Source organism: Sarcophilus harrisii, chromosome 1 (genome assembly GCF_902635505.1).
Source record: "Sarcophilus harrisii chromosome 1, mSarHar1.11, whole genome shotgun sequence".
Lineage (NCBI taxonomy): Eukaryota > Metazoa > Chordata > Mammalia > Dasyuromorphia > Dasyuridae > Sarcophilus > Sarcophilus harrisii.
Window position 1 is genome coordinate 93,950,124 of NC_045426.1, and position 27,996 is coordinate 93,978,119.

The 27,996-nt window shown below is 34.9% G+C and overlaps 1 protein-coding gene and 1 long non-coding RNA gene across 2 annotated transcripts in view; one reads left to right on the forward strand and one right to left on the reverse strand.

Moving 5' to 3' along the window:
* Window positions 1-27,996, reverse strand: part of GRIN3A (glutamate ionotropic receptor NMDA type subunit 3A) — a 215,251-nt gene that overhangs the window by 104,697 nt on the left and 82,558 nt on the right. Inside the window, exon 3 of the mRNA XM_031961305.1 lies at window positions 10,790-11,837. Within this exon, the coding sequence (XP_031817165.1) occupies window positions 10,790-11,837 (1,048 nt within the window). The remainder of the gene's footprint in view (window positions 1-10,789; window positions 11,838-27,996) is intronic.
* The window catches only part of LOC116422569, a 210,388-nt gene that overhangs the window by 23,856 nt on the left and 158,536 nt on the right, over window positions 1-27,996 (forward strand). The gene's annotated exons all lie outside the window — the stretch shown is intronic.

Consider the following 27,996-nt stretch of genomic DNA (forward strand, 5'->3'; position numbering starts at 1 on the left):
ATGAGGGTGGTGGTATGTGCTTTGGTTGGTTAGGTGTGTGTGTGTGTGTGTGTGTGTGTGTGTGTGTGTGTATGTATGATGTTTCTAGCTAGATGACCTAGAATATTCTACTTTACTTCCTGGTGTCATGACTTTTTACATGTGCATTTATTTTATTTTATTTTATTTTTTTGTTATGATTGGTCTTATATGATCATGATCTCAAATAAGACAGACTCTGTCTTTATGGAACTTAAGAGTTCAGAGGATCATAGATCTAGATCTGGAAAGAACCTCAGGGTTCATCTAGTGAGTTAACTAGTCAACAGACATTTATTAAACATTTACCATTAAATTACCATTAAATCCCTTATTTTACAGATAAATTTAAGTACAATAATATTAAGTGAGTTGTCAAAAGTCACAGAGATAAGTTTCAGAGGAAAGATTGGAAACTAGGTTCCCTAATTCTAATTCCAATGCTTTATCAGAGACAATTTTTTGTGGGTGGGTGGGCAGGCAGTATGAGGAGAGCGATTTCTTTCACTTCTTACTTTGAGAATACAAATGAACTTCTTAGAGAATATCAGTGACCTTTGGAGACTCTGATGTCCCTGTTTCAATTTTGGTCTTGTGTCACAGCAAGTCTGTTTAATATTTAAAATTTGCTAGTGATTTGCTTTGAACATTCAAATGGGATTTTGTTACAGTGGCAGCTTTGCCATCTGTCAGTGTAGAAATGATACTTGTCTTCTACTCTCTCCTATGAGATCTTTTGGGGAGGGACTTATTTAGACAGAACAACTCGAGAGGCATTTTATCTAAGGAGCAGGAGGGAGAGCTGTTTGGGAATTGATTAATAAATAGCAAGCGATTGGCTTTGAAATCTTGCAAGTGCCCTATGGAACTGGCATCATTTCAATTCAGTAAAGAGGCTTTTCATTTTCTCTGCAATGTTTTCCAGAGTGAGGAGCCAATTTATTTCCTCACCCTGCACCCCAGCAGAGCCAATAACCATGACTCTAAAAGGAGGAACAATGCCCAGATCTGCTTCATGGGCCATGGACCCAGAAGGGAAGCTTGGCTCACAGAAATAAGCTCAACAAAGGCAAACTTATCAGTCAATCCTGTCATGCCCTTGTCCTCTGGGAGCCCACCTGTTTTAAGGGAAGGAACATAGTCCTTAGAAGGATTTGTGGGAGGCATCAGGAAGCATCATACTGCTTTTAGTATCCAGTAAATTACTTTGGCTTCAGCATTTTAGTCATGAAAGTTTGAAACTAATCTTTTAAACTGCATTTTTGTGAAAGGTTGGTCCTCCTCCCCAAGTTAGACTTGAAATGATTATTTCATTGGGAAGAGCAGGTATTGAAGTTAGTTCTTCAAAAATGAACAAATATTTAAAAAATCTTAACAGTCTTTGGTAGGTAATTAGAGTATTACATTTTTCTATTTCTTCATTGAGAACAAGGGCTTTTTTTTTTTTTTTTTTTAAACTTTCTCCATATCTCTAGGGCTTCACATACTATCTGGCATGTACAAGGTACCTAATAAATACTAGTTGACTCACTACCATCTGTGACTTCATGAAGCCAGTCTTCATTACTTAGAATGCTTTTCCTTCTCATTTACGAACCCCCCTTGCTTCCTTTGAGGGTCAGCTCATTTCAAATGTGAAGTCTTTCCAAATTCCCTGAGTTCTGAGTTCCCTCCAAATTACTTTGCCTTTATTGTGCATTCACTTGTTTGTGTATAGATGTAGTTCTCTTAAGGAGAATGTAAAATCTCTGAGTATAGATAGACACTATTGTTGTATTTATATCACAGAGCCTGTTTGACATATAGTAGGCATTTCATAACTGCATAATGAATTGAATTCTATAGCACTTAAAAGTTTATAAAGCATTTTTTTTTAAAGAAACCTTATGGGATAGGGTGTGATTCTCATCCCCATTTAACACGTGAAGAAGCTGAGAGGTTGTGTGAATTACTCATAATGACAGAGATAGTTCTGTCAGAACTAGCATTCAAATCAAGATCTCCTGCTTCTAAATCCAGCGTTTAAAAAAATTAGATCACATATTTATTGAGCTTCATAAGTGATGGGATCTATTTGTTCTTTATTATTTGTGTGATACACAGGAGCTAGCTGAAGCTGATGCATGCTGAAATGAAAATGGTGACTGTTGAATACTGTCCAGTGTACAGACAACATGCACTATGTAATAAATGTTACACATATGTGTTATATTATGGGCAACTCAGGGCAATAATTCAGTGGGCTACAATATGTTGCATAAATTTATCTGCTAAGTCATTTAGAAGTTTGGAACACATGTTTTCCATAGATATAAATAATGATTTAGGTTCCCAGACCTAAACAGTCTCCAAAGAGAGTTTTTAAAATCCTTAATACAAATAAGCTATTATATATTTACAATGAAGATTTTAAAAGTAAATTAAGACTCTTGGACTAGGGCAGAATATTATAGAAAGAATATTGTTGAATATTAGTTATTAAACAAAATTGAAATAAAAATAGTACTGATTAAAAATGTTTTAAATATTTGGAATGCTCAAAAAAAGGCTGGGGTGGAAGATAAGAGACTTTTCTGGAGATTCTGAAGATTTCTAAAATATATATATATATATATATATATATATATATATATATACTTTTTTTTTTTTTTTTTTGCTAAGGCAATTGGGGCTAAGTGACTTGCCCAGGGTCACACTTGCCCAGGAAGTGTCAAGTGTCTGAGGCCAGATTTGAACTCAGATCCTCCTGACTTAAGGGCTGGTGCTCTATCTACTGCACCATCTAGCTGCCCCAACTTCTAATATTTTTAAGGGACTTAGAGACTGACTCAACTTTTCACTTCAAAGGGACTTTTCTCAAATGATCTCAGGAATGTTTTGACAGTTACCTTCATTTTCTTGAGATTTTATAGCTCCTTAGAGAGAGAGAGAGAGAGAGAGAGCCAGAGGGAGAGAGTAGGAGGAAGAGAGAAAGATAGATATTTTCCTGTAGTAATTTTTTTGAGCCAGAGTGGGAAAAGAGAGTAGCAAGAGAAAGTTAAGGGAAATGTGTGTGTGTGTGTGTGTGTGTGTGTGTGTGTGCGCACCCACAAGCATTTTCCTGAAGTGAAATTAACTGAGGGACAGAAAAGAAGAAAAGATAGAAGGGACTCTGGTATGTACTTAATTTTCCTGATAATTGATGAATGAGGGGAAAGGAAGGCAGTGGGGTGTGGGGAGATGTCATAGCACACAATTACTCAACTCAGTCACCATTGTTCTAAGATAGTTTGATTACTGAATCATCTTAAACTGAGGAGTTGAGACCTCAGGCAGATAGAGACGAGGGTGGGTGATTATATGTAAAGAATGTCTGTAAGTAGCACTATGACTATGAATTTCTGTGACTGGAATAAGAGCCACAAACTGTGACAAAACACAAAGCTGGATTGGGGCGATTGATGGAAAGGAAGATGGTCTTGAGTGAAAGGTGAATCTGACAGTCCACAGACTGGAGGCATTCCTATTTTAATTTATTAATCTAGTTAACTAATTGCTAATCTCTGGTAGTTCTAAAATGCTGAAGGACTTCAAGTCCTTATAAATTCAGCAAATGATAAATTTAGCTCTTTGGTTCCACCTCTAGTCACCCAGATCTAGTTATATCTTTGTTTATAATCTGTTTTTGGTAAGTCACTGAATGCTTGTACACACAGCAGACTTTACAAAAAAATTTGGCAATGAAGATACAGACACCAGAAGCATCCTAATATTAAAAAAATTGAACCATCTCTCTAATAATAGAAATGTGTGATTTTCACATACCTGTAGAAGCATAAAAGTCTGAGAAAAATGTTGGTAAGTCAGAGAAATGTGTATAAGGGCAACATTTCTCTAATAGAATTACATTATTAACCAATGAATTTTTAAGAATGAAAGCAGAATTTAAAAGGTGCACATCTATGAAAGGGATTTTATAAATTCAGTTTTACAAGACATATTAAAAATCATTTTAGTTAAGTTGATCATCAATATTTCCTTTATTTCCCTAGAAGGGAGAGAAAGGAAAACAATAACTGCAAATACTAGGTGGCATAACTAGGATTGGGAACCTATTCATAACTACAATCAGAATGCCTGGCAGAATGAGAGAGGGAGATGATCATTATAAGAAACTAGTTTCAGAAGACAACAAAGAGCCCTGACTATTAAATTCTAAGTAATGAGTTCAAATTCTAGCTCCACTACATCTTACTTTAAACAATATACCTGCCTTCAGTTTCTTCATAAGTAAAATGAAGCTTTAGGGCAGGAGTTCTTAACATGAGTAATGTTGAACTTATTTAAAAAATATTTTAATAACTACATAACACAATAATTGGTTTCCTTTGTAATTTTCTGGTTTTCTTTCTCTCTTTTTTTTTGCATTTAAAAATATGATTCTAGGATGGGATCCATAGGTTTCACTAGGTTACCTAAAGAATCCAAGACATAAAATGTTTTAAAAGTCCTTCACTAGAAGATCTCCAAGTTCTTTATAGCTTGAAGTCCTATGATCTTGTGATAAAGACCAGGTAAGGTCTTTACTTATCTTCAGATTAGGTAAAAAGAACAACTAATTAGAGTTGCTAGCCAGGTCTCCTTTGATCAGAAATATTTCCTCCACTACTTGTTATAATGCTTGTAACTGTAACCATTTATTAATTCATTCTTTTGGGTCATAAAGACTTTTTAATCTTGAAGAGACCTTACTAAAATGCAAAGTCTCTTGGAATAGGTAATGCTAGTTACTGACTATTAGTAGGTATTAGGATGTCAAAAAATTTTATATTGTGACAGTTTTGGATAAGGACTTTTGAGTGTGGAGCAGAGGAAAGGTGTTTTGAAGTTGCAGGATTCCAGGAATTGGGAGAGGTGGTCTGGAAAGGCAGGAGGGTAGGAGGATATTCATGGCTAGCTCAGTTTTCTTCAGGATTTTGATCTTGATAAGGATCTGTTCTAGGCACATGGATGGTTGTTTCTCTGTTTGATATAGACATGGTAAAATACAACATCCAGCTCCTTTGATCTAATTAGAAATGACAGATGTCTGAAGAGCTATATATCAAAACATAATTGATGAGTATGAACTTAGAGTGTACGGGACCCTTGCATAGAGAGCCCTGTGGTTAAATGATACATAGAACAAAGACTTGCAATGAATGGAGGAACCCTTGCCACCATTTTAATTCCTTGATACTCACCTCTACTTTTTAATGATTTTTCCATAGTATTTTTTTTTTAAAGAAAAATCCTTTTTCATAAGAGGTTAATTGTCTGTTGTGAGCTCTTTGAGGGTGGAGACCTTATTTGTCATTTAGGAGTTGCAGCTTTTAGCACAATGTCTGACAAACAGTAAGCACTTGATGAGTGCTTGCTGATTGTTATTAGGAAGCAGGGAATGGAGTAGGTAAAGGAGAAAACCTTTGTGGTCTCCTATGAGAATACAATGTATTTAGCACAGTGCCTTGCATACAGTAGATGATATATAAATGCTTATGCCCTTTACCTTCTTGTCCCTTCTCTCCCTTTCTTCCCTTTTGTCCCTTTCCTTTTGTACTTCCTTCCATTCCTTCCTCTCTTCTGCTTCCCCTTCCTTTCCCTTCATTTTTTCATCTTTATTTCCCTTTCCCTTCACCTCTTTCTTGTCTTTCCTCCTCTCTATTTCTCCTGAAGGATCCTAGACCTTAAGGAATCCAGAGAAGTTAGGGAAAGTAGTAATAGTTAAAGTCTAGGAGATGGGACTAGCTCTATGGGTCCTCTGCACTGGCAAGTGTGAGAATGAAACCTCTAAGCTATGTGTACACTGAGGAAAGCTTCTCTCTTCACCATGACTAGACCTTGTGGCATCACATTTACTTCTATATTTATAATTTTAAAAATCAAAATACTTTTCACAATGCAGAGATGTTAGCTCACTTTCTACACAATGCAACCAAATGGTAGTGATCAATTTTTGTAGAAAAGGATATTTCCAAATATCCATATATTGTGTGATGTATAGCCTTGAAGTCTAACTGGTAAAATGTGGACATAGCCTATAAGTAAGGTTTTAAGATAAAAGGAAAACTAGTTTGTGAAAGGTACCCCTGCAATGTAACAGGGTTACAAAGACCAAAAAATGAAGCAGTTTTTCCTCTCAGGGAGCTTACATTGAACTGGACCAAAGAATAAAATAAATAATAACAACTTCTACCCACCACCACCACCACCACTACCATCACAACAACAACAATAATAAGATGAACTGGCACTTTATATGGCAAGTTGTTTTGAAAAATACATTTTATCCTCATAGTGACCCTGGGAGATAGATGGTATTATTGAAGTCATTTTATATGGGAGGAAACTGAGGATCATGCAACTAGTAAATATTTGAGCTAGTTTAGTAAATCCAAGGTAATTTGAGAGAGAGGGAACATTACTAACTTGGGGGAGTATCAAGAAAAACTTTTCTATTACAGGTGTCCCTTGACTTGAGCCTTGAAAGAAGAATTCTGATAGTTGGAGTCACTGAGGAAGGAGGGACTTGTAGGTGTGATCTTAGGCTTGTGTATAACTTGTGGGATTACTGGAGAAGGAATGATCATCTTCCTTTTCTGACTTTCCCCTTCCCCAAAATTCAGTGTACATAGTACAGAGTATGATGCTATACTTTTGGGTATCAGGGAGACTAGTGAAGGGGCAATGATGGGGTATGGAATGTCAAGATCAGGAAAAAATTAGGGATCCAATTCAGCTGGAATACTGAAAACATGGGGAAGGAGGAATGATAGGAAATGTCTGGAATGGTCACTGTGGCAGCTGATTTTGCTTTTAACTTTTTTCTTTGATACAAGGGAAAAATTATTGTTAGGAGATGGGGGAGGGAGTATATCTAGAAGTGACTATTTTAAAAAAGACATTAATACAACTTATTAAAAATGGGGTGAAGAACTCTAGAAAGTTAGGCTGAAGCCAGATAGTGTCCAGGCTTTCAGTGGCAGGCTGAGGAGTTCATATTTTATCCTAGAGGCAAAATCCTAGCTAGTTACTAGCTGTAATGCAGTATTGATCTTTTCCAATTCTATCGATCGATTCCTGTTCTGAGGGATAAGTAAGGTTTGAAAAATTATCCTCAGCTCTTACTTGGGTAGTATCATAATCCAGGCTTATCTGCTGGCCTTTCTTGTTCAATTTAGTTGGGACCTGTTAGGGTACTGTCTTTATGATTTCCTTTTAGTATCCTAAAATAATTTCTTCTTCTCATTTAGTGGGTATTTTGTTCATGACTTGGCTTTGGTGATCTCTGTATTGGAATGCTGAAGCTCTACAGGAAATATGAATAAAATAATATATCAGAAGATACTATAATAATAATGTAAACTGAATATTCATTAAGTAGCTTTAGCTTAACAAATGAGTTAAACTTGATGCCCCAGAGAGAAAGCTAAATGCATTGAATTCTCATTCTTCTTTCTCCAAATTATTTTTCAGTTTTAGATATTTGTATTCATCTTGTCTTTCTCCTTCTCTTTTCCCTCCCCCTCTATGCTCTAGTCTTAAAAAATTCAAGTCATCCAATTTTCCTTTTCCAAGATAAATTTGCTTTTATCTTAGACATTCTGTATGTATTTAAATCCATGGGCAAAATAAAAAGGGAATTTATAGTGATCCAAACAGAGAATTAGCAATGTTATTATATAGTAAAAACACTAAATTGAGAGTATTAGAAACTAGATTAAAATCCTGGCTTTGTCCCTTAGGTGACTTGAATTTGTTAAGTCATTTGACCTCTGGGGCTCCAGTTTCCTCTTTTGTAAAATAAGAGGTTTTATTTCTAAAGTTCCTTTCCATTTTAAATCTTTGACTGTACATCTGTGCGGGACAACTAGAAGTTGCAGTGGAAAGAACACTGATCCTGGAATCAGGAGGACCTGAATGCAATTCTGGCCTTTGAGGCTTACTAGCTGTGAGTCCCTGGAAAGTCACTTAACCCTAATGCCTAAACTTCACTCTCCCACAATAGACTTTGTACACCTGCTGTTCATTTCATGGCACAATTTTAGAATTCTCCTAAAACTAATAGGTTCCTTTTTGAAAATGATAAAAATTGACTCTCTTATAGTACTTTTCAATAGATTCATAGTTCTAAAGACCCTTAGGTCAATTTTCAAAGAAATTCCAATAAAAATAGCCTCAACTTTAAACAGGTCATGTTTATATAACCCCAAAACAACTCAGTAGGAAAAAATGTTAAAAACTATTTTTATCATCACAATGGCATAAAAAACAATAATGGGTTTATTGATTAGAATTTTCACTTTTCACTTTCTTGTTTTGGCACTGGTGCTAAATTCCATCTAGAGTTTGAAGGAAGAAATATTATTTAAAATATGAAGGTTGGTTCTATATTAAACTTATATTTGAAAAACAAAAATTTCAGGTAGTTTATTAATCACTAGAGCCTCCTTACCCAGGTAAATGAAGAAACCCTGAGGAAGTTCAATCTAAGTTGGGTCACTTAGGTAGAGTGAGACTGTCATTAATGGCTCAAAGCTATTTCTTTAGGAGTCTTCCCTCTTCCCACAAGCATGGATCAATACCAGTCCCTAGATGTAGCTTCCTTGCTTCTTTCTCCCACTGACTGGTGCTATTACACCTAGATAAGAACCCTGTAAAAACCTATTTAACTTTACTGTGATTCCTTCTAAGGGTTCAGTGAGGTCACCAATTCTCTCAGGGCTTTAGCAGAATGGATTCATTTTTATCATTCTCCTGGATCGATCTTCATATTTTAAAGATGTCCCCTTAATAAAACTGGTTTACTTTTCTGTCTTGTGTGCTCTGTAGGTACTCTGAACCTTTCTAAATCCATATGGGCACAGAACTAGCTACTTCTTTTGTTCAAAATTTGTTTCTCTGATTTTCATAATATATAGAGTTGATTTGTTTCATATTGTTTAAGTTGTTTATATATAGTTTATTAAACTCATAACCTTAAAAATTTATGGAAGTTTGTGGAAAATTTACCGTCCTTAATTAGAGATAGAGGAAATTAGTCCAAAATTCAGAGGAGGAAATAAGTTCAGTTCTCAGTGTTCACCTGTTAAGTTGGCTGATGTTTTAATTGTACATCTGAGGCTTAAGGAAGTTAAAAATGTTCATTGAATTCCAAGTAAATCATTGAATGTTCCTTCACTGAAGGGAACTCATTACCTACTCCTGATGACTCACTTCTAATTGAATCCCATTGCAAAAGCAGTGCCATTCACTGGGAGCATAAGGTAAAATTTGTTATTGGTCTTTGGTTGCAAAACAAATCTAAAGGCTTAAACTAAACCAAGAGAACTATTGAAAACTTGTCAGGAGCTATAAGGACTATGAAGAATGGTCTATTTAGTCTTTAAAAAATAGCTAAGGATCATTGAAAACACTCTCTTCGTGGGTATTGTTATGAAAATGGGATTTTAAATATATGTATTTTAAATGAAATTTTAAAGGGAGATGTTTCAATCTTATATGATGAAAAGGTGGGATATTTGATCATTAAAGCATTCTTTAATTCAGTGATTGGCTGATTAGCTGTTCTAATGTTACCTTCTTTCCTTTGGAGAGAATAACCATACATCTAGTTTGCTTTGAGAAATATTTACTACTTGTTAAATTAATGAAAACTTAATCTAAAATTTAATCAAAGACTATGCTTCCATTAAACTTGAGCTATCATTCTAATCACAAGTCTCTGAGCACGATGGTATTTATTCAATCAGAAAACCATGCTAACAAAATCCAGGTTTATCAGTCACCAACTTAAGTAGGGGAAAGCAATTCTAAAGGTCAGAAGCATTCAATATAATTGGCTACTCTATCTCACGTTAACTTACTTGACTCTTGCAACTCCTAATTCCAAATGAAAAATTACCACTGTCTAGAGTACTGTTCTTTGCACTGACATATTCCTGAAAAGGGCCACAATAGGTTCTGACTGGAAAAAGCACTGTTTAGTCTACCTTGTAATAAACACTAGGTCTACAAGATAAACTATGAGTTCTTCCAACTACATTGCTTTTTTAATGGGCAAATAGATGCTTTACTAGTGACAGAATGTATTGTTTTCCTGATTTCCTTCCACTCACCCCAAAGGAAAGCGATCCATCATTTTTTAAAGGCTATCTTGGGTAAAGTTGCTTTATACTACTTAGTTTTTCTCTTGGGTTTAGAGTAAGTCAAAAATTAGGAGTATCTGACAAGATATTTGACTGCTGGTATCTTTTGCCTAGGATGGTCAATCTCTAGGGAATATTTACTGTTAAGAGACATTTCTAATAGGCAGAACTTCTTTGAAACAACTACTTCCAAAAACCTCTTTCTTTTCATTGACAATAAATTAAAGAATGGCCTACTTCAGACAATAAATTGGCTTCCTGAATTTTCATTAAGTGGGTGACAGAGATAATCTCATTGTACTTGACAGAGTTTCAACAAGCAAAATGAAAACAAATGCTAGATCACTTAACTGTGAACCTAGAAATCTTCATTATGACAAGTGCTGTGTGACCTTAGTCAAGTTGCTTAATTTCTCTGGGCCTTAATTTCCTCAGCTGAAAAATGAGGGGATTGGATTAGATGACCACAATGACCTTTAAGGTTGAACAGTATATAATTCTAAAAGGACAAGGGACAAGAGATTTAGAACAAGATTTAAATGCTCAATAAAGAGAGCCGGAGTAAGCTGAAATTTCTAAGATTTTTTTTTAAGTTTGTTTTTTACCTTTGGGTCATGTATCCCAGAGAGCTCTTCATAGATTTTCTCTCCAACCATGACAGCAGCTAGATTTGCTGTGTATGTGGAAAGGCAAAATAAACAGAAAATAGCCCAGAGATTCATTAAAAACCTTCCAGTCCAGCATTTGGGAGGTTTGATGGCCACAGTTCTGCCAAACAAGATGGCATAGCAGACATTCAAGGCTGAAGAGAAGGAGAAGACTTTACTCCTGTTTCTCCCTTTGGGAGTCATTCCAAAGGGACTTTTCCATTCATATAGCGTGAGGAATATGGCGGTAATGTGGAGGGCCACAAATATCCCCAGCCACATTGTCCAGTGAAGTGGCCACATGAAGGCTCCAATAGGAGCTGCCGTGTCTCGGGTTCTCACTAAGATGCCCAAGCTGGTGGAGAAGAAGGGGCTGGTGAAGTCAATCACCTGGCTGCGAGCAGTGTTTATGCTAAAGGAAGTGACTGCCATGTGGGCTGTCCCACTCAAGAGGTCCCCGACTAGCCCAGTCCAGTGACCATTTTTCCAAGCTCCATACTTCCCATCTCCAACAATGTAGAGATCAAAGTCAAAGTTCAGGTCCTCTGCTAGCTTTTCCAGAAGATCAATGCAGTAGCCATAGCAACACTTCTTATACTTAAGGGGCACTGTATCATTATCACCTTGGAGGCTGTCAAAAAGACCATCCAATATGGAGGAGTTGTTTGTCAGTGGGTCCAGGCAGAGCTGACCAGCGGGACACAGACCATCATCATCTACTTGACGTGTGAAGACAAATGGATGCTCAATCAGGGTGACTACTCTCAGATGTAGCCGGGCAGGATGTTGAAAGTTGTTTCTGTGCCTTTGGGCTTGTTCTGGCCATATCCCATAATCCATGACGATCTTCCCTCCCTGCCAGCTGCCCAGGCGGGTCCACATTGGCTTCCCTACTGGGTCATGCTGTAGATTCCAGATGAAAAAGTTGTTTTCGGAGCTTAGGATGGTGGATTCTTTCACCTTGATGGAACCACTGAGGCCCCTGAAAGTAGTGTTGGCTAGAAACCTGTCAAAGAGGAACAGAGGCAAGAAATCAAGAAGACAGATGAGACATTGGGTTGTAGATGTTAGTTCTACTTTTTAGAAGGGACAATAGCCAATGTTTGCCTACATCCTCAATTTTAGTTTTATTTTAAAAAAGAAAGTCAGTTGTATCAGAAAGGTCTATGGCAATCCTAGCCAAAAGAAGACAATTACTTTGATTGAGAAAATGAACTAACAACTACAGATTCTTACATCATTTTCTATGGATCTGCACTTTATCAATTGATTTTGTTTCTCTCAATCCCCAATGAATTGAAGTGTTAATTACAACTCTTTTAAAAAAATAGTCCCAATTAGCACTCTAGCAGCTTCCCCAGAACTAGAAACTTGGCATATTTTAATTTTAACCCATCACTCTCCTATGCAAGTAGATCATGTATACATGGGTAAATATGAAAAAGATGTCATTTAAGTACACTTAAAGCAAGCTTATAAATGATATAATTTTAAAGCATAAAGAACATTTGTCTATTCTGCCTATCCATTTTGCTGTCTATCTTTCTCATTATCTCTTTCTTCTTCTCTGCTCTTTGCCTGCCTTTCTGTCTTTCTGTTTTTTTTCATTTCCACTGTGGAAAAAGCAGCACTTGGTGAGCCATTAAGACTTTATGGAAATGTTGAAGGTAGCCTAGCTATACCACACCTAAAACTATATTATAAAGCAGTGGTCATCAAAACAATTTGGTACTGGCTAAGAAATAGAAAAATTGATCAGTGGAATAGATTAGGTTCACAGGACAAAATAGTCAATGACTATTGTAATCTAGTGTTTGAAAAACCCAAAGATCCCAGCTCTTGGGATAAGAATTCACTATTTGACAAAAACTGCTGGGATAATTGGAAACTAGTATGGCAGAAAGTAGGCATTGACCCACATATAACATTGTATACCAAGATAAGGCCAAAATGGGTTCATGATGTAGACATAAAAAATATTATAAACAAATTAGAAGAACATAAGATAGTTTACCTCTCAGATCTGTGGAGGAAAAAGGAATTTGTGATCAAAGAAGAATTAGAGATCATTATTGATCACAAAATAGAAAATTTTGATTATATTAAGTTAAAAAGTTTTTGTACAAACAACATTAACGCATACAAGATTAGAAGGGAAGCAACAAACTGGGAAAACATTTTTACATTCAAAAGTTCTGATAAAGGCCTCATTTCTAAAATATATAAAGAATTGACTCAAATTTATAAGAGTTCAAGTCATTCTTCAGTTGATAAATGGTCAAAGGATATGAACAGATAATTTCAGATAAAAAAATTGAAACTATTTGTAGTCATATGAAAAGATGCTCCAAATCACTGTTGATCAGAGAAATGCAATTTAAGACAACTCTGAGATACCACTACATACCTCTCAGATTGGGTATGACAGGAAATGATAATGCTGAATGTTGGAGGGGATGTGGGAAAACTGGGACACTCATACATTGTTGGTGGAGTTGTGAATGGATCCAACCATTCCTGGAGAGCAATTTGGAACTATGCTCAAAAAGTAATCAAACTGTGCATACCCTTTGGTCCAGCAGTGTTTCTACTGGGATTATATCCCAAAGAGATCTTAAAGGAGAAAAAAGGACCTACATATGCAAAAATGTTTGTGGCAGCCCTTTTTATAGTGGTAAGAAACTGGAAACTGAGTGGATGCTCATCAATTAAGAGAATGGTTGAATATATTATGGTGTATGAATGCTATGGAATACTATTATTCTGTAAGAGATGATCAACAGGATGATTTCAGAGTGGCCTGGAGAGACTTACATGAACTGATATTAAGTGAAATGAGCAGAACTAGGAGATCATTGTACATGGCAACAATATACGATGATCAATTCTGATGGACGTGGCTCTCTTCAACAATGAGATGATTCAAACCAGTTCCACATGTTCAATGATGAAGAGAGCCATCTACACCCAGAGAGAAGACTGTGGGAACTGAGTGCGGACCACAACATAGCATTTTCACTCTCTCTGTTGTTATTTGCTTGCATTTTGTTTTCTTTCTCAGTTTTTTTTTCTCCCTTCTTGATCTGATTTTTCTTGTGCAGCAAAATAACTGTATAAATATGTATATATATTGGATTTAACATATATTTTAACATATTTAACATGTATTGGACTATCTGCCATCTAAGGGAGGGAGTGGGGGGAAGGAGGGAATAATTTGGAACGGAAAGCTTTGTTTTTTGTTTTTTTTTAATAGCCTTTTATTTACAGGATTTATACATGGGTAACTTTACAGCATTAACAATTGCCAAACCTCTTGTTCCAATTTTTCACCTCTTACCCCCCCCCTCCCCAGATGGCAGGATGACCAAGTAGATGTTAAATATATTAAAATATAACTTAGATACACAATAAGTATACATGACCAAAACATTATTTTGCTGTACAAAAAGAATCAGACTCTGAATTATTGTACAATTAGCTTGTGAAGGAAATCAAAAATGCATGTGTGCATAAATATAGGGATTGAATTTAATGTAATGGTTTTTAGTCATCTCCCAGAGTTATTTTTCTGGGCATAGCTAGCTCAGTTCATTACTGCTCCATTAGAAATGATTTGGTTGATCTCATTGCTGAGGATGGCCTGATCCATCAGAACTGGTCATCATCTAGTATTGTTGTGAAGTATATAATGATCTCCTGGTCCTGCTCATTTCACTCAGCATCAGTTCGTGTAAGTCTCTCCAGGCCTTTCTGAAATCATCCTGTTGGTCATTTCTTACAGAACAGTAATATTCCATAATTTTCATATACCACAATTTATTCAGCCATTCTCCAACTGATGGACATCCATTCAGTTTCCAGTTTCTAGCCACTACAAAAAGGGCTGCCACAAACATTCGTGCACATACAGGTCCCTTTCCCTTCTTTATAATCTCTTTGGGATATAATCCCAGTAGTAACACTGCTGAATCAAAGGGTATGCACAGTTTGATAACTTTTTGAGCATAGTTCCAAACTACTCTGGAACGGAAAGCTTTGTAAGGATCAGTGTTGAAAAATTACCCATGGGTATGTTTTGTAAATAAAGTCAATCAGAGAGACACATTGGATGATTTCCAAAGATGATAAAATAAACTCATTTTTCTCAGAAGGGCCTCAGATCTTATGTTCTCTCAATGATTCTTTAGGAATGATATTTTGGTTTTATGTTATAGGAGGGGCATCTGTTCAGAAAACAAATGAAAATAATGTCATATTGAATATTTCATGCTTCAAACCAGCCAACTAACATTATTCCTTATATGCCTCCTAATACCAGAGAAACAAGAATGTGCTTATTATTAGTCATGACCTTTATCTTTCCTAAATTGGTATAAATAAACACAGAAATGAAGCCTTTGCAATAGTTAAGCATAGCTAGACTTTAACAATTAAGGCTCTGGACTCTCCTGTACCTTCAGTCACAAAAAAGAAACTATCATGATGATAGTTCCTTGACTTTAGTATTCTTATCTCTTCAATAGTTCAATTCCAAAGGCATTTAATAATCACCTAGTTTATGCTAGCTAAAGACTCAGTACCTGTCCTCAAGGAGTTTACATTCTATTGGTTAGATACAATATCTACATGGATACATATAAATAAATGAATATATACATATATATGCATTCAAAGAACAAGAGAACATTAACAATTGTTGAAAATAAGAAAGGAAGGACTGAATAGAAGCTCAGGGTTCTAAGAAGCAAAGGAGGTAGCATGTTCCAAGGGTCCAGAAATGGATGACAGAATGCCATATAAAAGGACGAGCAAGTTGACCAATTTGACTGGAATGATAAATGTATGAAGAGAAATAATACAAAATTAATCTGGATGAAGCTATATTGTAAAGGGATCTAAATTCCAAATAAAAGAGCTTGCAATTCCTGCAAGCAAGTCAATTCAACTCAATAGCTTTTAATTAGGTGTTTTTTAGAATTTGGTATTGGGCTAAAGCTTGGAAATACAAATATAAAAATGAAATAGTCCCTGCCCTGCAAGTAGCTTATATTCTATTAGGAGTATTAGGAAGCAACTGAAGCTTTTTGAGCATAAGGGTGACATGAGAGAAAGATTTATGTGGGATACAGATTGTGGACTGACACTAGTGGCAGGAAACCTATTATTCAGAATGTTTCTGGTTGAGGTAAATGAGAACTATGAGAGACAATACAATGACAAAAGGCAAATTTTAATGTCAAAAATGTGTTGATTAGATATTGTGGGACCTGGATTAAAATCCTAGATATGTTCTTTATTATTGGTGTTAACTTGGCCAAGTCATTTCATTTCTCTTTATCTCAATTTCCTATTCTTTGATATAGAATGGTTAGAGTTGATTTCTTAGGTTCCTTCTAGCTCAAAATCGCTTAGCCTTTCAAGGGAACCAGTGGGATATATTGGGTATATAGTAAGAACTTATTTTGGTTTAACAGATATTTATTAAATGAAAGCATGGAATATTCCCCAACTTCCTAGATATGTACTACGGAGAATACTGGCCTTGGATCAGGAATATGATGGTAAATGTTTAAGAAGTGAATCTTTGAAAAATAAAATGAAATAGCACACTTTTAAGTTTGATCGTCTTGTTAATATTTTCTCCATCACTTTCTTAAGTCTAGATAATCAACCAAACAATAATTCAAAAGACCTGATTTGTAGCATTTGATAATTTTCAAGATAAAAATGCATTCACTGAAAATGTAGCAGTTGAAGTCAGTTCAGCCTTTCTCTATGGCATATCCCTGATATGAAGTCAGGAAGATTTGAATTAAAATCTTGACTCTAATACTTACTAATTATGTAATTTTGAGCAAGTTGCTTAACTTCTCTGTGTCAGTTTTCTATAAAATGGGGATTAAAAATAGCATTTACTTCTGAGGGTTGTTATGAGATGATAATGTGAATGAATTTACAAACTTTAAAACAATATTTATTTATTAGTTTATAATGATATTGTTAATTATTATTATATGTAATATTAATTATATTATATAATTGTTATATATTGATATTTATTATTATATATATAAATTCAAGATTCTAACAAGGCTGATCTATCTCTTAGTCATCATTGGCTGATTCATAAGTCATAGATTCAAACAATTAGTAAACAACTTTGCTATCAAGGAAAAAAAATAGAAATATACAATAAGTGTGAAGAAAGTGCTAATCTTTATTAATGAGGAAGCAGTAAATTCCATTTTAAAGACTAGGAGCAAAGAAGAACAAGGCTCCTACCTCACTAATACTCCAACTGTTTATTTGAGGAGATTGTATGTGATGGTAATTTGTCATGTTAGTACTCCCCTGTGGTCATAGATTAGTTAATTTGAATGTTAATTTGTTATAAATAATGAAGTCTTGGGCATCTAAAATTTCACAATAGTTTTCTGCTTCTTTAGAGAACTAGGGAATGAAATAATTAAAATGTACCGATTAATCAATTGATAATTAGCCAGGCTCTTTTGGAGAGGGAAGACTTCAGCTGTGTTTTTGATGAGTAGGTTGTTTTTACAGCTACTTTCTGAAATTCACTTTCTGCAGCACACTGAAGAATAAAATTGTTAGTGCAGGTAAGTATTATATCATTTAGATCATTTTAGTGTTCAGAGAAGTAGACTAAATATCACAAGCTCATTGGATGCTCTTCTTTACTCTTTGATTTTGTATACCTTTAGTCATTTCATATAGAAGAGGCCCTAAAAACTTGTGGAAGAGACTTTGCTGTTTTATTCTAGTTGCAATGGTTAGAGGGCTGGACATGGAATAAGGAAGGTCCAAATTAAAATTTTGCCTCAGACATTTACTTAGCTGTGTGACTCTGGGAAAGTCTTTTTAATATCACTCAACCTCAATTTTCTCATGTATAAAATGGGATAATAATAGCATCTATCTCGTATAGTTCTGAAATATGTATTTTACAAAACTCAAAGCACCATATACATATACATATTATTATCATCCTATTACACTAAGTACAGGAGATACACATATAAAAAGAATACGTTCTTACTTTCAAAGATCTTGTATTCTAACACAGAAAAGTGTATAGAAAATATATGTATGTATGCATAATACATATATATACATGCATGCATTTATATATCTATTGTAAAATAAATTCAGCAAAGTTGGATGTGTGGCAGCTTGGGAGGGAAAATACTAAGAGTTGGGGAGACCACGAAAGGCTTCATGTGATACTTGAGCTACAGCTTGAAGGGAGACAGATTCTGTAAGGCAAAGGTAAGGAAAGAGCCAGGCTGGGGTCTTAGCCAGTGTAAAGAAACAGAAATGGGAGAGATAGGAGGTCATATGTGAGGAGAGAGAAAGGCTATTTTGACTGCATTACGATGAGTAGGAGGAAGAGTAATGCCCAACAAAATAGGACAGATTTTAGTGAATTTTAGAAAGTAGTTATAAAAACAATTGTCAGATTGTGAAGGACTTTAAAAGCTAAACAGAGGGTTTTATATTTTATTCTTAATTGTTTCTGGAGTTTATTGAAATGGGTAGTGATATGGTCAGATATGTGTTTAAAAAAAGTCTCTGGCAACGAATTGAATTTGGAAAACGAGTTAAGAGATTGTTGGAATAATTTGTATTAGAAGGAATAAAGGCCTGAATTTAAAGTCTGTGATCCTCTAAGGAGAAAAAGGTGTCAGATGTAAAAGATGTTGTAAAGATACAAATGGCAAGATTTAACAACTGATTAGATAGCCAGTTAAGGTAGAATGTGGTGTTGAACATAATGCTGAGGGTAGGAGAGCTGGAAGAGTGGAAGGATGATGGTACCTTTGACAGAAATAGGGAAGTTTGAAAGAATAGTTAATTTGGAGAGAAAAGATAATGACTTCTTTTTTTGGACATGTTTGGCTTAAGGTGTTTGGGGATATCTATTTTGAAATGCACAACAGGCAATTAGTCATGTGGAACTCAAACTCAGAGGAGAGAACAGGGCAGGATATAGAAATCAGTGAGTCATATGCATAGAGATGATAAACCTACTGAGGTTAATGAGATCACCAAAGAAAATGTAGAGTGAGAAGAGAAGAGGGACCAGAACAGAACACTGGGGAGCACCCACAGTGAAGGGTCATGGTATGGATGAGAAGGCAGCCAAGGAGATTAAGAAGCAAAAGTTATATATGAGATAGAAGAACTAGGAGAGAGTTTTGTTCCTAAAACCTAGACAGACAGCAGATAATGTCCAGGAGGAAAGGGTGATAAATCAAATACAGCAGATTTGTGAAGAGGATGAAGATAAAGTCCTTTCAGTTTGATAATTAAGAGATCAAAGGCAACTTTGGAGAGAGCAGTTTCAGTTAGCATTAAATTGGAAACGAGATTTCAAAGAACTGAGAAGTGAGTGAGAGAAAGGGAAATTATAGCAACAAGTATAGGCATTTTTCTGAAACAGGCAATTTTTCTGGAAATTTGGTTAACAAAGAGAGAGGATATAGAATAATGGTATGAGAGGATGGTAAATTCTAGTGAAAGTTTTTTTTTTAAATGGTGGAGGATATTTCTTTCTTTCTTGAGGCAGTTCAGATTAAGTGACTTGCCCAGGGTCATACAGCTAGGAAGTGTTAAGTGTCTGAGATCAGATTTGAACTCAGGTCCTTCTGACCCCGAAGTCAGGTGCTTTACCCACTGTGCTACCTAGTTGCCCCAATTTCAACGTATTTGAAAGCAGTAGGGAAGGAATTGTTAGATAGGGAGAAAGTGAAGATAAAAGAAAAGGATTAATTTGGGTTGCAATCTCTTAGAGAAGACAAGAGGGGATAAGATCAAGGGCACTTGTAAGGGGTTAGGCCTTGGCAAGCAGAAAGGCCACATCATTATAGAACCTAAGTGGAAAGGGAAGAGAATGGAAGATGTGAAAAATGTTTTGAGTCAATAGATTGAGAGAAAAGGGAGCTCACATTGACAGAGACAGAGAGAGAGAAAAAGAGAGAGGAGAGAAAGAGAGAGAGAGGGAGAGAAGGAGGGAGGGAAAGAGGGAGGAGAGAGAGAGAGAGAGAGAGGAGAGAGAGAATGACAAGGGATTTAATGTGAGAGGAGGGAATCAGGGTTCAGTAAGGTATAGTATATGGAAGGAATTTGAGAGAAAGTAGTCTAGAATAAACCAAGTATGTTTACTCTGGAAAGAGAATTCCAGAGGGCAGAGAAGAAAGGATGAACAGAGCTGAAGTGGGAGGGACATGGGTGAAGTAGGGTTGAGGAGTATGGGAAGAGAAATTTTCAAAGTGGAGGTTGGAAATAAATTGTTCCTTTATCATCTGTGATTGAGTGAAATGGAATAGGGAGAGAAACAGGTTTTGGGAATTTGTTAACCATAGGAATACAATTATTATATTTGTAAAGATTTGAAGACCAATAGGGGCCAGGTGTTTGGGCCTTGATTATTCCAACTTGCTTTTCCCAAATGCCTAGGGATGGAGAACCCATTCCACATTTTAAAAAGAAAATGATATTCAAGATGTCAACAATGGAAGGACAATCATAACTGTAGTTGACATAATTATCATCATCATTCATAATATTCAGAAAACGAAATACTTTCAAATTTTTATAGAAGTGGGGACCTACTCCCTTCATCTCTTTGCACTTACCACAGAGAATACATAGCAAATAATGATGTCCTGAGGAGCTAATTTAGGTTAGAGTCTTTGTGAGAAGAGTTCTGTGGTATTATCTCATTTTTATCTCAATTGTGGAGATAAAACAAAACTGTTTCCTTGTGACTTTCCATTATATTCAGGCTTAGTATGCATTCTTATAAAAATGAGATGCGACTGCTTTAATGCCTGTCATACTGAGCTGAAAATAAAAATGACTCAACATTTTTCATAAAATTAAGAGTCAACAAAGACAAATGGGATAAACAAAGGGGTAAATTTTTACATAAAACCTTAGCATTTAAATTATAATCAAATGAATGAATAAACAAGTACAAAAGGTATTTACTTTTCCCTTTTTCAAGTCCATCTGAAGTACTCTTGCCTATGATTGATCTGTATTTCTACATCTACATCTACATAGCATCTATATCTATATCTTTAACATTTATGCCACTTGAGGTTAATGTATGTATATAGTTCTGGTTCTCCTGATTTTGCTTTGTAATATTTCATGTAGGTCTTTCCATAATTACATATATTCACACTTACTTTTTACATCACTATATTTTATTATTGAGAGGACCATAGATTTAGACTTAGAAGAGACCTTAGAGGCCATATAATTGGACATTCTTCTTTATAGAAAAGGAAACAGATTCAGAATCTGAAGTGACTTGTTCAGGGTCAGAGCTGGAGTTTAAACTAAAATCCTTTGATAACAAATTCAGTTCACTTTCTGTATATGATACTGCCTGGAGGAGAGGCTGAGACTGATGACTTTGAACAGCTCTGTCTCACTTAAATCCAATTCATGTACAAATCAAGACATCACTGTGGTGATGTCATTGATCCTCTTGGAGAACAAAGGACGAACAATAACTGTCTCTCATATTAACAGGCCATTTTATTTTCGGTTTGTTTTCAATCCTTAGATACATAGATCATTTCTAGGTTTTGTCATTTTAAGTAAAATATCTCCCTGTATCTTCTATAGAAAGATTATTTTTCAGTGTTCATTTTAGGATAAGGCTCTAGCAGTAAACCTTACTGGATCAAAGATGACCTTTGTGACTCATTAGAGATAGATTTTTCTCCAACATGTTCTATTGTGCAGTCCCCCCAACATAAATGAGTTGTTTTCTTTTTTTGCCACTGTAGTGGGAAAATTAGCACCTGGAAATTGTCTCCTTTTGCATATTTCTCTTTAATTTTGAACAACTTTTCATTTAGTCATTAGCAGTTAATAATAATAATAGCTAACATTTATACAGTGTTTCTTATGTGCCAGGTATTGTGCACTTTACAAATATTATCTTATTTGATCCTTTCAACAACCCTGGGAGGTAGGTTTTATTTTATGCTCATTTAATAGTTAAAGAAACCAAGGGAAGTAAGTTAAATGACTTGTGCAAAGTTATACGGCTAAAAAGAGCCTGAAGCTGGATTTGAACTTAGGTCATCCTAACTAACAATTATAAAACCTAAGATTTCGTTCTCTGAAAGTTTTTTTTCCAGGTCCTTTGATCATTGTGTAGAATTGTTAACTATTGGAAAGTACTTGCCTATCATTTCAAGTCCTTTATACTTTCTGGATGTCTGAGACATATAAATATATATATATGTATATATCCAAAAAATCTCTATTTATATCTGACATATGTATCGATATATGTTAATATAAGATAGATTTATTGAAATTATTTTCTCAACCATTTTTTCCTATAATTCAGAAATATTCCATTTTATTCTGTAAAATCATTTTGTCTTTTTATTATCAAGCATCATTTTTGTTTCCAATACTTTCATTTTAACATTAAAGTTCCCCTTTTCTCCATAGATTAGGCAAATGCTATTCATTTTTTTACATTTGTTTTATGATTTTAAAAAGGCATATTTTAGTTATGCTTGAAAAGATCTGTGATTTCAATGGTCACCTCCCAAAAAAACTCCCTCTAGCAATGAAAATTGACACTTGCTCTGCATTTTATAGTCTTAAGAGAGTGGCATGTTATACTGAGAAGTTAAGTTTGTTTCCCAAGTTGAGCTGATACTTGTCAGAGATTAGATTTGATCCTTTGTCTTCTAGTTTCTAGCTCAATTCTTTTATGTTGTGGCTGAGTCAAAAAAAAACAAAAAACAACTTAGAGATTCTTGTGATGTATGATTTGGAATATGGATGATAACCCACCCTCTCTCACAATGTAGCTATCTGATGTTTTCCCAGCATCTTTTAAAGCACTGGTTTATTAAAGGCTAACTGTTATAGAAGTGGTATTCTATCCTGAAATAATTTTTGTTCTATTGATCTATTTCTCTATGCTTTGTTCAACATCAGAATAATTTTTGCTTTACAATATATTTTGAAACCTGGCTCCCCTGCTTTAGTTTTATATTTCTTAATTTCCTTGACTACCTACTTTCCCATATGATTTTATTATGTCTCTCTCTAATTCTATAGATTTGGCTATTCATAATTTGTTCAAAGGTGTGGTAAACATGTATTATTTGGAAAGTTGGCATCATTTTGCTATATTTACTTGACTCAGGCTGTCATTTCATTTGTTCAATCATTTCCTGATTTTAAGTCCTCTTTACACATTTCTTGCATGTTTTGATTAATACCAATATATAATATCAAGTTATTTGATACATTTTGGTTTAATTTAAAGTACTATTACATTTTCTATCAGTTTTCTGTTGGTGGTAGCTGAACTCCAGATAATTTAAGTAGGTATTTTTTAGAGATCACAGAGTATTAACATTTTATTTACACATTAATACTTCATTATTTATTTTCTACTTGTTTGCTTTCTGTGACTATGCCAATCTTGACTCATGGGAGTAGAGTGTGTCAAATCTACCATTCCTTAAGAACACTTTGAACTCCTATTTTTATAGCTTTTCATTTAATTTGGGTGATATATGCTTATATATTTCTAATACTGTTTCATTTTTTAATTTATACACCCAGTGTGTGGTACAGTGCTTGATCATAATAGGCATTTAATAAATACTTAATTGTATTTTTGTAAACCAACACTTCTGCCTTTATTTCTAATCTTGACTATTTACCTCACAGTTCAACCCCATACTATCACCTATTCTTGAATCTTTTGCCTCCTTGTCTTATTACTAGTCATGCTTTGATAAACTCAAACCCTAAATTAGTCTAAACATAGAGTTTCTTCTTTCCTATAGATGTCCTGGAGTTAGCCTGTTCTGGCTTTTGATAACTGTTAAATTTTCATTGTGGGTAATTATAAATTGGAAAGTTACTAACTGACAAATAAGGCTTTGATTTACTGTTTTGTTGATGGAACAGACTTAAGAAAGTAATAGAAAAAATATTAATAATGACAATTAAACTTAAAAGTATGCCCTGTTGAAGAACTGCTTTTAAACATTTGCCAGCAAAACTTTGATCACTCCTATTCAAATGTTATTGAACAAAGTTGGCTTTATTCCTTATATATATTATCTAATCTCAAATGGACTCCCCATAGTGCAGGGTTATCTTTTGATTTTTTAATTGATATTCATTCCAGCTCATTAGATGAGTTATTCTAAACTTTATTCTGACTTCAAGACTCTTGCTGTACCTTCTGATCCTGCTCTTCCCTCATAACTTCACTGAAAATATTGAGATGTTGTCCATTACCTTTATCTCACAGGCCTTGCGCATCATTCCCCTACTTTCTTCTTTACTCCAGTCTCTGATAAAGGAGTGGTCCTCCTTGCCAATGCTAAAATTATTTCCTATTATCATTTTCACTCTATGTTCAAAATCTCACTCTCTACTTCTTCTTTCTTATTGTTTACCAAGGTTGCACTAGCTTTAAAAATCCTTGCTAGATTCCATTTTCTCTGATAGTTATCCTTCTATATATCTTCTCCCCTGTTCAACTAAACTCTTTCCCCCTCAATAGTATTTTATTTTTCCAAGATTTTGTCAAGATAGTTTTCAACATTCATTTTTGTAAGATTTTGTCTTCCAAAATTTTCTTCCTCCTTCCTTTACCCCTCTCCTCCCCAAGACAGCAAATAATCTTATATAAGTTAAACATATGCAATCCTTTAAAATAATTCCATATTTGTCATATTATGCAAGAAAAATCAGACCAAAAAAGAAAAAAAAACACAAGAAGGTAGACAAAAAATGATGAAAATACTATGCTTGGATCCACATTCAGTCTCCATATTTCTCTCTCTTGATGGGGAATAGCATTTTCCATCTCAAGTCTTATTGGAATTGCCTTGAATCACTGCATTGCTGAGAAGAACTAGGTCTATCAAATCAACTAAACTTTTAATTGGCAAATATAATGCTTTTTTTTTTTCTATTCTCACACTTCATGACCTCTCAACAACTTTTGCTGCTCTTAATCACCTTCTTTGGTTACTCTAATCTCGTCTCTGAGTTTTTGTGACACTGCTTTCTCTTGATTCTATTCTGTCTGTCTGGCTATACCTCAGTCTCCTTTGATACATCTGCATTTATGTTACACCCACTAAATGTAGATAAAATATTCCATGGTGCTGTTTTGAGCTTTTTTCTCCTTTCTCTCTGCAATATTTCATTTGGTGATCTCTTTAGCTCCCAAGCCTTATTTGCTTTTTTTTTTTTTTTTAACTTGGAACTTCCTTCAGAATCTGGGGCATCCCTGGGACATCCAACCACTCTTAATGCCTTCTTACCCTGGAATATCCTTCCACCAGATTTGGCCCTCTCTTCCCAAGGGTGAATCCCCTTTGTGGTCTCCTTTCTGTGGACTGCACAACCTTCATTCCCCTCCTGAATTTTCTCCTGACCACCTGTCTTAATTCCCATTTGTATGTTATGTTCTGCCATTAGAACATAAACTCTGACTTCTGAGTCACTTTATTTTTGCTTGTATTTACATTCCCAGAGCTTAGCATAGTGCCTGGCACATAGAAAGTGCTTAGTAAATCCTTGTCTCCTAGTATACAAGAAAGTCTAGCATATAAGTACAAGATAAATTGTTGATTGACTGGTTGATAACTTCAATACTCTGACCTTTGGTTTTCATTCTACCCTCTAGATTTATGCAGAAAAAATTTAACCATTTTTTCAAATTACAATCCTTAATATTTTTAAAGGCAGCTATATTATCCATTTCAATGTTTCATTTTTCTCTTCTCCAAACTAAATATTGCTTGTTTCTTTAGAGGTTTTCCACAGGACAGTGGTTTGTGAGACCCCTCCATCCTCACTTACTATACTGGACATTTTCTGGATACAATACAATCAACAAAACTCTTCACAAATGTGGCACCCAGAACTGACTAGTTGTGGCTTGACCAGTATGTGTTTCATAATTTCTCTAAAGTTCACTCAACAGTCTTTTTATTACATACTGCTGTTCTTCATATGCCATGCTTTCTGCTAGACTGGTTAGCCTCTGTAACATGATTCCTGAAAAAAATTTGTGAAAATAGCTTCCTCATTTCACTGTGATGATTAATGATTTTTTTCTGCCAAATGTCCCTGACAACACTGGCCAACAGTCTGCCTAGGCATCAGTCCTCAAAAAATCTTGTAGAATTCAACTTTGGGGTTTTTAATCAGTACCTTTAGAAATATTTCCCACTTCTACAAATGAATCCAGATTCTCCCTTGTTGAACTTTGATTTCTGCTGATATCAAATGTTTTAACAATGTCTAATACCCTGACATTAGCCAATAGCCTCCCCCCATCTTTGTACCCCTTCTTGCCCTTGAGACAGGTTGTTAATGAACTTTTTTGGTATTTCACACTTCCTTTATATCATTGCTATTTGTCCTTTTGATTTTTTAAAGCCATTATGGGTTTCTTTTGAGTGTGTGTGCTCCTTTAAACGTCTCTAAGTAGTGCCCTTATTTATTTCTGGCCTCTTTTCTCCCTTATCATTTATCATCATGGACATAATGAATTTATCATCATGAACTTCTCTGTTCTGACTTCCTCATGTGTCATAGCCACTGATATATTCATTATTTATTAATCATTTCTCTCAATCGGAGTGCTTACATTACTTTTTAAAGTTTTACTTTTTGTCCCACTATGTGCTGTGTATCTTGAAAAGAGGCTTTAGTTTTTCCAACCTTGATCATCATCATATACTTTTAACTTCTTCATGTTCTAATAGGAATTTCCCCAAGTTCCATAAAACTGAGCCAAGTTTTCCAGCCCTTGAGAAATTAATTTCAGCTATTATCACTGTATGATCTGAAAAGACAGTAAATTTCATTTTTAATTGCCATAACCTCTATTCTTCCTTGAATACAAATCCTATCAATTTGGCTGACCCATTTTATATTTTGTAAGTATATTCTGAACAATCGGTATGACTTAAAATAAGTGACCTTCATTTTTATATCCTTAGAAATCAAGTCTACCACTAGATTGTAAACTCCTAAAGGTCAGGGGCCAAGTCTTAGCTGAATTTTGTGTCTTCGGTCATACATAACATAATGTTTTTCTCATATTAGGCATTAGGTGAATGTTTGCTTGATTAACTTCTATTATATATATTTGGTTTTATAAATTGCTTTTCTGTTATATCTAGCCCTATTATATTTGCCCAAGACATAGCCAAAATCTTCCTTTAGAACTATTCTTCCTATCAAAGGCTACAAATGTGCCAAAGCCCTAAGTAACTTCCATTTTTCACTATTTTGGGACTGTAAACACATCCATAAATTTGATATTTATCCTGTATTATTTCTTATTAATTATCTTACATTTTCAATTCATTATTCCAACATGCATTTATTAAGCCCCTACTGTAAGATTGAGATGAATGCTTTTTTTTTTTTTTACTCCTGTTGTCCACCACTCAGTACAGGGTAAACTCATTGGAGGCTAAAACTTTTATTTTTGTCCTTATTTTCTTAACACTCAGAAGAGTATCTGGAACATCTTAGATATTTCCTTATCAAATGCTAATTTAATTGATTTGAATAAATGACACTACTCCCTTCAATGAACTTTAGAATAATAGCTTACACAACCACAGATAACTCTCATACATAATGTAAATCACAGAAATGTGAAACAGGAGAGGAAGGGTTGCTATCCAAAGATAAGGTGAGACAGTGCTTTATGAAAAAGATGACATTTGACAATCACCATGCAGATTGACTTAGTTTCTTATATTCCCTTCTCACTTTCCTTAGTTGTCTCTCCCCTCTGATTGGAGGGCTGGAGGGTGATTCAATAAGCCCCCCCCTCCCCCCCCAACACAGTGCTTTCTAGAAGGCTTCAAAACTTTTCAGATAATTCTCCATTTTTCTTCTGTAGCTCTGTTTGATTTCCTTGCCCATGCTGGATACCCACTAGTTTCCCATCTCAGCTTTTCAATTTCTATTTGTGCGTTGTCTTCCTCCATTAGATTGTAAGCTTCTCTGAGAGCAGGGACTTTTTTTTTTTTTTTAAGTTTGTATCCCTAGTAGTTAGCAAAGTGCCTGGGACATAGGCATTTAATTGAATTAAGATG